This window comes from Myotis nattereri, assembly GCF_964212035.1.
Source record: "Myotis nattereri genome assembly, chromosome: 2".
NCBI lineage: Eukaryota > Metazoa > Chordata > Mammalia > Chiroptera > Vespertilionidae > Myotis > Myotis nattereri.
Window position 1 is genome coordinate 160957489 of NC_138076.1, and position 15236 is coordinate 160972724.

At 41.6% G+C, this 15236-nt stretch overlaps 1 protein-coding gene and 1 pseudogene across 3 annotated transcripts in view; both read left to right on the forward strand.

Annotated features, from left to right (window-relative positions):
- SARNP (SAP domain containing ribonucleoprotein) overlaps positions 1-15236 on the forward strand; it is a 64844-nt gene that overhangs the window by 27499 nt on the left and 22109 nt on the right. The window contains exons 8-9 of one of the 2 annotated variants that reach the window (XM_081084430.1): positions 1393-1418; positions 3545-3613. In XM_081084430.1, the coding sequence (XP_080940556.1) occupies positions 1393-1418; positions 3545-3613 (95 nt within the window). The remainder of the gene's footprint in view (positions 1-1392; positions 1419-3544; positions 3614-15236) is intronic. The other variant, XM_081084431.1, reaches the window with a different exon arrangement.
- LOC308512252 (large ribosomal subunit protein eL19-like) lies at positions 1913-2976 on the forward strand (annotated as a pseudogene). The gene is made up of 2 exons: positions 1913-2010; positions 2350-2976. The product of its transcript is annotated as a large ribosomal subunit protein eL19-like (transcript).

Sequence of the window (15236 nt, forward strand, 5' to 3'; positions counted from 1 at the left end):
GATGTTTTTCTCGCATCAATGTTCTGTCTCTCTACCCTCTCCCTTTCTCTCTCTCTAAAAAAATCAATTAAAATGTTTGAACAGAACATTTGAAAGGAGTTTTAGTGTTATGAGTGAGAACATAAAAACATCTAAGAGTTCCTAGCACATGGGTTATGGTAAAAGTTGAATCCATACATAAATGCTTACATTGGAGAGTTACAGAACCAATGACAAAATTGAGATTGCTTAAAATAAAATTTTGAAAAGTTTTAAGTCAGTAATTATTCACTAGATTAGGTTTGATCCTATAGACCAGTTTACTACTTGCTTCTTAGTGATAATTTCCAGACAGAACATTATCTTAAAGAGGCCATAATTTTGCCCAGCTGGTGTGGTTCAGTGGTTGAGTGTCAACCTATGAACTGGGAGATCCTAGGAGGTCATGGTTCCATTCCTGGTCAGGGCACATGCCCACATTGTGGGCTCCATCCCCAGTGTGGCATGCAGGAAGTAGCCGATGAATGATTCTCTCTCATCGTTGATGTTTCTACCTCTCCCTCTCCCTTCCTCTCTGAAATCAATAAGAAAGTATATTTTTTAAAAAGAGGCCATAATTTTAACTCATGATAATAGCTCTGCTCTTTTTTCCAGATATGAATTTCTTTCTCATTTTTTAACAGCTTTATTGAGATATAATTCGTATACCATACAATTCATCCATTTAAAATATATAATTTATTGGTTTCTTTATATTCACAGGGTTGTGCAGCTATCATCACAATCTAATTTTAGGACATATCAATCACCCAAAAACAAAACCCTGTACTCATTATCAGTTGTTTCCCATCCTGTCCCCCTAAGCAACCACTGATTTTTTCTTATGTATATATAAATTTTCCTTCATATAAGTGGAATCATATGATTTGTGGTTATTTGTGACTGAATTCTTTCACTTAGCATAATGTATTCAGTTGTTGTAGCATTTATCAGAACTTCATTTCTTTTTATTGTTGGGTAATATTCCATTGTGTGGATATACCATATTTTATCTAACCATTCATCAGTTGATGAACATTTAGATTGTTTTCACACTTTGGCTATTATGGATAATGTTGCTGTGAACATTCATATACAAGTTTTTGTATAGATAAATGTTTTCATGTCTTTTGTGTATATACCTAGGCATGGAATTGCTGAATCATATGGTAAACTATGCTTTAACTTTCTGAGGAACTGCCAAACTGTTTCCAAAGTGGCTATACAGATATGGTCTCTAGATGCAATCTGCCTTTTACTTCTAATAAAGGAGATTTGTCATATATATTATTTCTATGCTGTCTGACTTGATTTGAAGACTATGAGCTTCCTTTATGACTTTTTAAAATATTAAATAAAACTCTCTTTTTTTAGGCCTGTCATCTGACACCAAGCCTATGGTAAGAAATCTTATTTTATACCTTGAGAGCTAACACTTAACTCTATCCAGTTAGTATAAAAGTTAGAGAGACTTTTCCTCCCCAGGTCAAAGGAAACTGAGGTCATATGAGCTTGGTAACTGTTTTCAGTAATGTTTGATGTCCTGAATAAAGAGAATTGTTAGAGGTTCCGAGAGGTCAGGAAAATTTCCATGTCTTCAAAAATACTATAGACATCCCCTTTCCTACCACTCCTCTTGAACAAATGAATAGATTTTGTTAGAGGACAGCCCAATTAACTCTTTGTTTTATGGTACTGCAGTTTTAGGCCTTGTCCAGTGGCTTTGATAATGTCTAATTCTTAATTACCACAAGAAAATCTGTGAAAGCAACTTAATGAGTTCTATTTATAGATACTGGTATTTTTCAACACTCCTAGTAAATGTAAAATCAGAATAAAGACTAGTAGAATAAGACACTTCTGGGCCATTGTGACTAGTAGGCATGATTAGAAAATGAAAATAAGTGATGTGGTGAAATATGTTCAGTTTGTCCTTAGCTCAGTTGGTTGGAGTGTCGTCCTGTACACGGAAAGGTCCAAGTTTGATTCCCGGTCAGGGCACATATCCAGGTTGCCGGTTCAATCCCTGGTTGGCATGTATGGGAGGCAACCAGTTGATGTTTCTTTCTCACATTGATGTTTCTTTCTCTCTGTCTCCCGTTTCCTTTCTCTAAAATCAATAAAAACATATCCTCAGGTGAGGATTTAAAATATGATAATAATAAAAATAAATAAAATTTTAAAGGTCAGTGTTTACTATAAAAAAAGAAATATGTTCAGCTTTATGGAATTCTGCTTTTGTGGTTACAGTTCATTATTTTTAGTGGTAGTAGTAATGAAAATTTTCCAAGTACTTTTACCGGTGTGTCCACATACATGAGTATTGCTCAGGCTTCAGAAGAGGCTTGGCTGCAGTGTCCTTTTCTGTGGCAAAAAGAAGGTTGGGTTAGACCCCAGTGAGACCAATGAAATCTCCATTGCCAACTCCCATCAGCAGATCTGGAAGTTGATCAAAGATGGACTGATGATCTGGAAGCCTGTGATTGTCCATTCCCCAAGCTTGATCCCTGAAAAACACCTTGGCCTGCAAGAAGGGCAGGCATATGGCTGAGGTAAACCAAAGGGTACTGCCAGTGCTTGAATGGCTGAGAAGGTAGCCTGGATGAGGAGGATGAGAATTCTTTTCCAGATGCTTAGAAGATACTGTGAATCTAAGAAGATTGTCCACCACATGTATCACAGCCTGTTCCTGAAAGTGAGAGGTAACATGTTCAGAAACAAGCGGATTCTTATGGAACACATTCATGAGCTGAAGGAAGGCAGACGAGACTCAGCAAACTTCTGGCTGACCAGGCTGAGGCCCACAGGTCTAAGACCAAGGAAGCACGCAAGCTCCATGATGAATGGCTCCAGGCCAAGAGGGAGGAAATCATCAAGACTCTGTCCAAAGGGGAAGAGATAAAGAAATATCCACCTCTCTTACCTGTACATAGTGGCCTCAGCAATTACATGCATTAATCATTCAAAATATCCTTCCTCTACCTAAAAAGAAAGAAAATGTCCTAAATATGCCTATGATAATCTTGATATATCAAGGCTTCCAAGAAAATTGAGTAGGGTACTGGTGGTAGATTTGTCTTCTGAAGAAAGTACAAGTGCAGTGATGATATCTTTTTGTTAAGAGATAGAGTTAAGAACTATTTGCAGAGACTATAGGAATTAATGATTTTGGACTGTGAATGAAGGACTTGTTAGGAGGTGATGATTTAGACATTTGTTTGCTTTTTCAAGCAGTGTTTGTCCTACTTTGATCTTAAACCCTCATGAGGTTCTTGCCACCTTTGATGAATGAAGGTGGTAGGGCCGACTCTGTCACTGCATTCCAAAAGAAGCCTTTTAATAATTAGTGGCATGGACGGGTGCTGCTTTCTGTCCTAATTTGGCACATAGATTATCTTTGATGTTGTAGGCTTATTTAACTCTTATCATTGGATCATAGTTTCTGCCTTCTGTATTTTCTGTTTTGGTTTTTTAAAATATAGGTTGGTTTTTTGTTGGTGTTTGTTTTCCCCCATTGTTTTTGTAGGTTAACCTGGACAAGCTAAAGGAAAGAGCTCAAAGATTTGGTTTGAATGTTTCTTCAATCTCCAGAAAGGTAAAGTACTGCTTTTGCAATGTTAGAACAGCTTAGGGACTACCAGGTTAAGAATGTAACACTTTGTTTCACACAGTCCTTTGGCTCTCATCTCCTCTCACTGCCTGCTGATTGTATTACAGAAATTGTTTCACAAAGCTAATTGGTCCCCCAACCCAGATTGTTTTCATAACTTCTACTTAGGCTGTTTGAGCATGCTCTGTATTTCTCTTGGTTGTCGAAAAAAAAATTTTTTTAAATTATTATTTCCCATTTGAGCATGGAAATATTGAGCTCTTTGGAAATTCATAGGAAAAAATTGACCTGACTGGTTACTGGTTATATTTTTGCTCAGGAAAAAAACTGAACACTAAGAAGTAAACACTTGTACCTGCAGTGGGAGGAGTGGGGGAGAACCACTCATAATCTTGCTTACAGCTATGTTTCATCTTCCCTTCCTTTTGTGTTTACCAGAAATACAACATCAGCTCTGTGTGCTCAGTTTGATGCTGAAACCATAGGTGTTCAATAGGAGTATTTGCTGGTTTGTGTGAAATATTTACAATTTAGGAGTCGAGAGAAAGGCAGAGTATGTGATTCTTAAACCACGTGCAGCTTAATTGGGAAGAATTATTATAAACCCAAAGTCATTTGTGTTTTGCTAGATGGCCAAGGGAAAGGATGCTTTGGATGTGTGGCCCTGGATCTCATCTATCTCCTTTTGTATATGACGGTTAGGTGTCTGAGAATCTCAGCAATAACTTCACTCTTCTAAGGAATTATGTATGTTCGTATGTTCCATCAAAATGAATTAAATTGAACATTGTACCTCCTACTACTCGGCTCACATGGACACATTCCTGAGAGGAATTTGTCCCTCACATATACTGTCTGCCTGAGTTGTTTTGTGTGTGTGTGTGTGTGTGTGTGTGTGTGTGTGTGTGTGTGTTGTTGATATCCGAGAGGAAGGGAGAGGGGGAGAGAGATAGAAACATCAGTCATGAGAGAGAATTCTTGATTGGCTCTGCCTCCTGCATGCCCCTTACTGGGGATCAAGCCTGCAACCCAGGCATGTGCCCTGACCCGGAATTGAACTGTGACCTCCTGGTTCATAGGTCAACACTCAATCACTGAGCCACACTGGCCAGGCCACCTGAGTTATTTTGATAGTGTTTCAATTCAGGGACATCAGCTTTTCTTTTCCTTTCCCTATAATCTTTCTCCATATTTGACCTGATTTTGCCAGTCCATGAGTAGAACATGAAGGAGATACCTTAGTTGATTTTGTGACTTTGAGCAAAATATTAAACTTATTTGATCCTCATCTATAAAAATGGGAATAATGCCCTGGCTAGTATCTCAATGGTTAGAGCGCCAGCCCATTCACTGAAGGGTTGCTGGTTCAATTCCCGGTCAAGGGCATGTACCTGGGTTGCAGGTTCAGTCCCCTGCCAAGTTAGGGCATATGCAGGAGGCAACCAGGCAACCAATCGATGTATCTCTCCCACATCGATGTTTCGTCTCTTTCCTCCTCCTCCTCTCCCCCTCCCCCTCCCCCTCTCCCCCCTCCCCCTCCCTCTGCTGTGCTGGCAGCCAGCAGCCTGGCTTGTGGCTGAGCAGAGCTCCCCCTGTGGGAGTGCACTGACCACCAGGGGGAAGCTCCTGCATTGAGCGTCTGCCCCCTGGTGGTCAATGTGTGTCATAGTGACCAGTCATTCCCAGTCTTTCTGCTGTTAGGGTCAATTTGCATATTACCCTTTTATTATATAGGACTAGAGACCCAGGGCACAAAAATTTGTGCGCTCGGGCGGGGGGGGGGGGGGGTCCCTCAGCCCGGCCTGTGCCCTCTCGCAATCTGGGACCCCTCGGGAGATAACGACCTGCTGGCTTAGGCCTGCTCCTGCGTGGCAGAGGGCAGTCCCAATCCCTAGGTGCAGCCCCTGGTCGGGCTCAGAGCAGGGCCGATTGGGGAGTTGGGGCGCCACCTCTTGTCATGCACAGAGCAGGGCTGATCGGGACGTTGCGATGCCACTCCTTGTCACACTCAGGGTAGGATCACTTGGGGAGGTGGCAGCGCCACCCCCTGTCATGCACAGAGCAGGGCCAATCAGGGGGTTGGGGCACCGCCCCCTGTCACACACAGGGCCGATCAGGGGGTTGGGGCACTGCCACTGTCACACTCAGGGCAGGGCCGATGGGGAGGTTATGGCTCTACCCCGTCACACACAGAGCAGAGCCCGTGGGGGGGGGGGGGTTGGGGCGCCGCACCCTGTCACACACAGAGCAGGGCCGATCAGGGGGTTGGGGCGCCGCACGCTGTCACACACAGAGCCGCAGGGCAATCAGGGGGTTGGGGAGCTCCCCCCTATCAGGCACAGAGCAGGGCCGATCAGGGGGCTGAGGCACCGCCCACTGTCACACACAGAGCAGGGCCCGTGGGAGGGTTTGGGGCGCCACACCCTGTCACACACAGAGCAGGGCCGATTAGGGGATTGGGGTGCCGCACCCTGTCACACACACAGCCACAGGGCGATCAGGGGGTTGGGGAGCTCCTCCCTGTCAGGCACAGAGCAGGGTTGATCAGGGGGTTGGGGTGCCTTCCCCTGTCAGGAACAGAGCAGGGCGGATAGGGAGGTTGTGGCCCCGCCCCCTGTCACACACAGAGCCACAGGGCGATCAGGGGGTTTTGGCGCTGCCCCCTGACAAGCTGATCCCGGTGCCAGGAGGCCTAGCGGCTCCGCTGATCCTGGTGCTGGGAGGCATATTACCCTTTTACTATATAGGATAGAGGTCTGGTGCACCGGTGGGGGCCAGCTGGTGTGCCCTGTAGGGTGTCCTGGATCAGGGTGGGGGTCCCCACTGGGGTGCCTGGCCAGCCTGGGTGAGGGAATGATGGCTGTTTGCAGCTGGTCCCACACCCTTCAGGGTGTGGGTCCCCACTGGGGTGCCTGGCCAGTCTGGGTGAGGGGATGATGGCTGTTTGCAGCTGGTCACACACCCTTCAGGGTGGGGGTCCCCACTGGGGTGCCTGGCCAGTCTGGGTGAGGGGCTGAGGGTTGTTTTCAGGCTGGTGGGTACTGAAGCTCCCAACTGCTCCTTTTTTTCTTTTTTTCTTATTCTGGGCCAGCTTTAGCTCTGACTCCAGCTCTGAGGCCTCTGCTGCTGAAAGCAGGTATCTGGTTTGTTTGTGTTCTCTAATCGAAACACTGTATCAACTCCAGCTCTGAGATCCCGGCTGCTGAAAGCAGGTTTCTGGGGTTTTGTTTAGCTTCTATATTTGTAACTATGTTTCAAACTGCAAGCTCAGAGGCCGGCAAGGCAGGCGGGGAACGGTGGTTTCCTTCATCACTGAAGCAAGCAAGCCTCATGTTAGTTTCAAGCTGCCGGCCGCCATCTTGGCTGGCAGTTAATTTGCATATCGCCCTGATTAGCCAATGGGAAGGGTAGTGGATGTACGCTAATTACCATGTTTCTCTTTTATTAGATAGGATAGTGGTAATTGGCAGAACTCTGACTATATGAGCTCTGTTCTCTAAGCACATTCATTGTCACAAATATGTTCTAGAGTAGTGTTTCTCTCAAGTTCTGTGGCAAAACTAGCTATTTTTTTTTCCTTGACCAGGAATCAAAACCTCAACCCTTTTGTGTGTGGGGAGGTGTTCCAACCACTAAGCTACCAGCCCAGGCAAAGACTAGCTTTTTTAAATTTCTAGTTTATTGCAGAGTGGTACTTTTGTAGAATACAATAAAATTAAAATGTCACAGCAATGTTAAATTACTCTAGAAGTTTCTAAACACTCCCAATTTCTGGATTTAACTGCAGAGTGGTACCAAACAGTTTGGGGACCAGCACCACGAGGCAGACCACATTTTGAATAGCACTGTACTAGAGTATATGATTTCTCCCAGATACCACTTTGCTTGGAGGTTTGTAACTTTTTTAGATGTCTTCTTTGAGTATAAGTTCCATATACATTGATCATAATTCCTGGTTTTCATAATCATCCTCATTTTAACAGTTTGCTCTAATTTTCCCCATAAACCACTAAAATGACCTAGGAAATGTTGATATTTTGTTGTCTAGACTGCTACTGTCCAGTAGAACTTTCTGTGGTGATAGAAATAGTCTATAGAATATTGTTCTATTTAATAATCTGTTATCTAATATAGTAATGAGCAATATGTGGTTAGTGACCACTTGAAATGTAGCTAGTGTAGCCGAAACCGGTTTGGCTCAGTGGATAGAGCGTCGGCCTGCGGACTGAAGGGTCCCGGGTTCGATTCCGGTCAGGGGCATGTACCTGGGTTGCGGGCACATCCCCGGTGGGAGATGTGCAGGGGGCGGCTGATCGATGTTTCTCTCTCATCGATGTTTCTAACTCTCTATCCCTCTCCCTTCCTCTCTGTAAAAAATCAATAAAATATATTTAAAAAAAAAAGAAATGTAGCTAGTGTAACTGAGGAACTGAATTTTTAATTGAATAGCCACATGTGTATTAAACTACTCAAGTCTAGTTTATGTCTCCCACACAGCTTTTATACTTGGAAGTAGCATAGAACTCCTTTATCAGATCACATAAATTGAATTCCTGTTTTTGTAGCCCAGAATTTTTCAGTACTTGTAGAATATAAACAGTTTCATTTTTAATTATTTTTTAAATATATTTTTATTGACTTCAGAGAGAGAGAAATATCAATGATGAGAGAGGATCATTGATTAGCTGCAAGTAACTTGTTTCCTAGAACCTAGTGTCCTATATCCAAAGCCTGAAATTGCAAACTGGATATATTCTCAGTGACAATTGCCTGTTTCAGTCTTATGTATAACTGTTCTTTATCACCAGAGCTGATTTTCTACCTAGTATTTGGTTGGTTGGCCAAGGTAGTGACATGATTAGGTTTATTTTTATGGAACAGCCAGATCAGCATTCTGTCCACCTTATTTTGGGGTCCTGGATTCTAGTATAACATCCTCCTACGTAATTTAGACACCTGCTTTAAGTTTTACGGTTCTTTAGGCACAGATCTCATTCATGTAGAGATGATGCCAATACTGGTAAGTTAGGAGATGGTGTGGAGATGCCTCTTCTTCATCCTAATATCCTAAAAAGTACAATGAGAAACCCACCTCCTGTCATCTCCATTGCACAGGGTTTGTGTTTACTTGATCCAGGTTAAGACTCCAATTGCTTGCTTATTTCTCTTCAGTAGATTTTGCTGCATATATAATAAGTATATATTTATTATATATGATAAAGAGGGAAAGTGTGAGAGGAAGTGAACCATGGATTAATAGTATTTATGGCTGATTTCTTTTTTAACTGTCATAATCTGATCATATTTTAGATTTATAGCTTGACCATATTATAAAATTGAGGGCACTGAATCTCAGCTATTCTTCCTAAGCTGACTTTTGTATAACTGTTCATATATTCCATTAGTATACTATGCACAAAACCTCTTTTGCCTGCCCAAGAAAGGCCTGTCCATTCATGTTTCTAGCTTAAGTCTCAGTGAATAGAATCCTGTTGGTTTAGGATAATGGGAAGTGACAGGGCAAAGAATGGCACTGGCATTTATAGACATTTTTTACACAGGAGGTTGTAAATTGTCCCTCCAACTCTTTGGGCTATTTGAGGCTAGAATGGCATGCCTTTTCTCATATAAGTCTCATGGTGACTGTGGCTTAGAAACCTCCCACCCTTCAAACAAAACAGAACCCAGATAAATAACCTCTGCCTGATTGGTTCTGATTGATCACCAGCTAGGTTTTTAGTCTTGTGCTCTACTGGTTGTTTTGTTGTTTTCTGTCACTTTGTCATGCCTCCCAAGAAAAATAGTGTTTGGGTTAGTTCTATTGGTGAAGGACAGCAGTTGCCTGGCACATAAGAAACTCATCTCTGAAAGGAATGAGAGATGGATAGAAGGAATAGGTGGGAAGCCAGATCAGTTGATATACTAGGTGTACCAGTTAGTAATGGCAGATTTTGTAATCTAAGGAAACACGATAATTTCAAGAGAAACATCAAAAATGCTTTATTCAATGTAATGTCCATCGCTATCTACACATTTTCCCCATCTTTCAGGCAACTTGTGGATACCGTCCCAATAGAACTTTTCTTGTTTTGAGGCAAACCATTCAGAGACCCAATTTTCCACTTCTTCATATGTTTTGAAGTGCTGCTCAGAAAGTGCATGTGTCATCGATCGGAACAAGTGGTAATCTGAAGGAGCAAGGTCTAGTGAATACAGTGTGTGGGTTAATACTTGCAGGCAAGATCTTTTAATGTGTCTTTAACTGGTTTTGAAGTGTGTGATGGTGTGTCATCATGAAACAAAATTACTTTGCCGTGTCTTCTGGCCAATTCTGGTCATTTTACGATTAAAGCATGGTTCAAATTGATTATTTGTTGTCGGTAGCGATCAGTATTAACGGTTTCACCTGGTTTTAGAAGCTCATAATACACCACACCTTCCTGATCCTACCAATCACAGAGCATTGTCTTCTTTCTGAAGCGATTTAGCCTTGCAGTCAATGTTGATGGTTAACCTGGATCAACCCATGATTTTGTGCGTTTGGGATTCTCAAAATAAATCCACTTTTCATCGCCAGTCACAATTCGATGCAAAAAAGACTTTCGTGCCGTTGAAGCAACATTTTACTGATGACTTTTCAGTTTTCCATTTGTCTTTTGTTCAGTTGATGTGGCACCCGTCTTCCTTCCCTTAAAATCTTTCCCATTGCTTGTAAACGATCGGAAATTGTTTGCTGAGCAATGTTTAATCTTTCTGCAAGTTGTTTTTGAGTTTTACACGCATCTTCATCCAGTAATGCTTGTAATTGTTGGTCTTCAAACTTTTTCAGTTGACCTCAATGTTCTTTGTCTTTCACATCGAAATCATCACTTTTAAAGCGTTTAAACTTGCGTTCACAAGTATCTTGAGATGGAACATGTTCACCATAAGCTTCCTGAAGTATTCAGTAGCACGTTTCTTCAAAATAATGAATTAAAACTTCCCGCACATGCTCTTTTTTTTTTTTTAATATATTTTATTGATTTTCCACAGAGAGGAAGGGAGAGAGATAGAGAGTTAGAAACATCGATGAGAGAGAAACATCGACCAGCTGCCTCCTACACATCCCCCACTGGGGACGTGCCCGCAACCCAGGTACATGCCCTTGACCGGAATCGAACCTGGGACCTTTCAGTCCGCAGGCTCACCCTCTATCCACTGAGCCAAACCGGTTTCGGCCACATGCTCTTTTTTTGGCACGAAATTCGACATTTTTAAGCGTGAAAATATCTGTTATGTTAACACCTTCAGAAAATTTGACATGAAGTTTTGAAGCTTTCTATCAATACAACAAAATAGCATACATATCAAATTGCATATATAGCAACATATGTGTAACTCCATCTATTGAAAAAAATCCACATTATTAACCAATACACCTAGTATAGGGTGGGACAGAAGTAGGTTTACAATTGTATTAGAAACACAGAGTTTATTCTGGTATTATTATTTATTAATCATTTTCCATGTGAACAACTGTAGACCTACTTTTGCCCTACCTTGTGTATCAGTCATAGGACATCAGTTTTGGTAAAAACTTAAGTCTGGGCCTAGAGTTATAGTGTTAACTGAAGTAGCTGATTTGAGTTGTTTTATTATTAGCACATTTGGGAAAGTAAACTTGATACTTTAGGTCTAGGTCTTACAGGAAATCCAGCTGGGTTAGTATCTTTTAAAAAAAAAGCCCAGCCCTAGCTGGTTTGGCTCAGTGGATAGAGTGTCGGCCTGTGGACTGAAGGGTCCCAGGTTCGATTCCGGTCAAGGGTACATGCCCTGGTTGCAGGCTTGATCCCCAGTGGGGGGTGTGCAGGAGGCAGCTGATCAGTGATTCTTCTCATTGATGTTTCTCTCTCTCTCTCCCTCTCCCTTCCTCTCTGAAATCAATAAAAAATATATTTAAAAAAAAAAAAAAAAGCTCAGGCACTAAGTAGAAAAGCATGTGTTGCTGCATCCATTAGAGCGATGAGAGAGAAACATCGATCAGCTGCCTCCTGCATGCCCCCGACCTGGATTGGGCAGAAACCTGGACATGTGCCCTGACTGGGAATTGAACCGGTGACCTCCCTGCATGGGAAGACGCTCAATCCACTGAGCCGTACCAGCTGGGCTGCTGCTTCTTATTCATTAATGGTATTAGAAAATATAAACTTCTTTTTTTTTTTTTAAATATATTTTATTGATTTTTTACAGAGAGGAAGGGAGAGAGATAGAGAGTTAGAAACATCGATGAGAGAGAAACATCGATCAGCCGCCTCCTGCACACCCCCTACTGGGGATGTGCCCGCAACCCAGGTACATGCCCTTGACCGGAATCGAACCTGGGACCTTTCAGTCCGCAGGCTGACGCTCTATCCACTGAGCCAAACCGGTTTCGGCGAAAATATAAACTTCTTGTATCCCTATTAATCTTAATACATTTTCCTTACTTCTCTACTAGAATATTAACTGGGTTTTCCCTACTTATAGCTCTCAGATAGGTAACTATGCTAATGATTTATCTTAAGGCTTATGAACTCTGAAGGCTGTTTTCCTCAGATTTGTGATTTCTGCCAGTTTCTTCCCTGTTAATGTTGTGTTAAGTTACACAGTGTCAGAATATAAAGGTTGAAAACAAACTATCCCTCCACTGACCACTTCTTATTGATGAGGCTGGGAGCTAGAAAATTCTTGGGTGGCTGCAGTGATTACTTTTATGAGCCTTTCATATCTTCTATAATAATAAAAGGGTAATATGCTAATTAGACTGGACATCCTTCTGGGACTAAGCCAGGGCTGCAGCCGCCACAGCTGTGAGGGAGGGATCTAGGCAGCTGCCTCACTGCAAAGGCCTACTCTTGCACAAATTTCCTGCATTGGGCCTCTAGTAATTACATATTTTAACTCACCCATTGGTTGGGAATAAACCACTTCAGAGTGAGAGAGAAATTAGACCTACCTTGTGTTTTGTTAATCCGCACCCAAGGATATTTTTTCCATTGACTTTTTTTTTTTTTTTTTTTTTTTTAAAGAGAGAGAGTGTGGAAAGGAGGGGGAGAGAGAGATGCACACACACACTGATTGGTTGCCTCCTGCACCAGCCCCAACCGGAGGCCAGAGATTGTGCCTGCAACTGAGATACCTGCCTTTGACTAGAATCAAACTTGAGACCCTTCAGTCTGTGGGCCAATGCTCTAACCACTGCCGTGTTTTTGATGAGCTTGTCACTAAAATGTGTTGAGATATCAGAGGAAGCTGGGACAATGAGTCATTTCCAAGCACAGGAGGGCACTGTCTTCTAGTATTCGAATCCCAGTGGCTAACCAATGGCAGTCTGGTCTCCATTCACTCTCTTTTAGAAGGCCTATTTGATTATATCTAGACTAGTAGCCCAGTGCATGAAATTCGTGCACATTAAAAGGGAATTAATTAGCGGAAATATTTTAATATTGCTACTTGCCCTTTCTCTATGATAAAGTGTGAGAGATGAAAGGAAATTAGTAAAATGTATATGAAAATAATATATAAATTTATTAAATAAACAGTAACAAAAGGATATAACAACAACAGAGGCATGATATGAAAACAACAAAAACATGATATAAAAACAACAGTGATGCAAACAATGACTGATAAAGTGATTAAACTTATTCTGATATCTCCCTGTACACCACATTAAGAGTGAAAACCTTTGCCCTAACTGGTTTGGCTCAATGGATAGAACGTCGGCCTGTGGACTCAAGGGTCCCAAGTTCGATTCAGGTAAAGGGCATGTACCTTAGTTGCGGGCACATACCCAGTAGGGAGTGTGCAGGAGGCAGCTGATCGATGTTTCTCTCTCATTGGTGTTTCTAATTCTCTAGCCCTCTCCCTTCCTCTCTGTAAAAAATCAATAAAATATATATTTAAAAAAAAATAGAGTGAAAACTTTTCAGAGTGCTTGACTAATTTCCCTTGTGATGAAGTATTTAGAACTTTAACTTTAATGTCACATGCTCTTCGAACCCGATAGAAAACAACATATAACTGACCATGTGCGAAAATGGGTTCACGTAGGAATATGCCTACTCTGTCTAGAGTTTGTCCTTGTGATTTATTAATAGTCATCACAAATGCTGGCATCACAGGAAGCTGTCGTCGAATCAATTTAAATGGGATCCCAGTGTCAGATGGGGACAAATCAGTTCTTGGAATCAGAACAACCTCTTCCTCTGCAGATCCTGTTAATACTTAAGTTTCGATAATGTTAGGTCGTAATCTTTTGATAATAAATCTGGTACCATTACAAAGACCCCGTGCTTGAGGTCTTTGTAATGCTATTGAGATTTCTCAATAGCATGATGATTGCACCCACTTTCAATTTTAATTTATGACACAGCATTCCCAAAGGAGTAATACTATTAAGAAATTCAATGCGAAAATTTTCCTTTTCAGCATCATCTGTAGAATCAATGGAATCATCACTCAAATATGTGTGAAAATCTCCATCGAGTATATCTAAAATTTCTTCATTTACTGTTTGAACATGCTCATTTTTTGGACAAAGAATTGCACGTTTAGATATATTTTTATATTATCTATAGATATAGTATTTCTAAAGGTAGCTTCAATAATAGATCCATTACAAATCATATCACAGGGGATTTCAATAATATCCATTCCTAAATGAAAACTGCTATCAAGTTTGCCATCTCCAAGTTTTTTTTGTTTTTTTTTTTGTTTTTGTTTTTTTTTTTTATGTGTGGCATTGTGTATTGAGTAATTTTCTTTGGCTTACTGTTGGGGTCCAACCCCAGCAGGTCCAGGGGTTCCAAAGGTGTGGACAGAGTTGGCGAAGAAGGAATGACAAGGAGGCAGCATTCAGTTGATCAGCATGGTTGAGTTCTCTCGCCTGGTTCTATCCAGGATCTCCAGCCAGGTTCTGTCCAGGTTCTCTTGCCATGTTCTCTCGATAGGTTCTCCAGCCAGGTTCTTCTCGCCATCTCCAAGTTTTACTAACCATTCACTATAAGCAGTATCCTCTGATCTCATATTTGTTGTAAGAGACAACTTTGTGAAACATCCCCAAACATTGCAGTACTTTAAACTCGTTTGTACTATGTCTGATCGCATAGCATGCGGTACAATACTGAGACATTGTCGAAAATCCCCTCCAAGAAGAACTTCCCCACCAAATGCAACATTCAAATTTCTCTTAGTAATTTGTCTATGGCGTTTATAGCATGACTGGATTCCATGGTGCATTCATCAATAATGAGAAGTTGGGCCTTTTTAATAGTTTTAGCATCTTCACTGTTTTTTTTCGAGTCTAGAAATTGAAGTTTCATTTAGTGCAGAGGTTCTCAACCTGTGGGTCGCAAACAATGAAAATACATCCTGCATATCCGATATTTACATTACAATTCATAACAGTAGCAAAATTACAGTTATGAAGTAGCAAAGAAAATAATTTTATGATCGGGGGTCACCACAACATGAGGAACTGTATTAAAGGGTCGCGGCATTAGGAAGGTTGAGAACCACTGCACGCACTGGTAGGGTCGCCGAAGCTCAGCCCATTTGGTTTTCCAGATGACCTTATAAATTCATAATT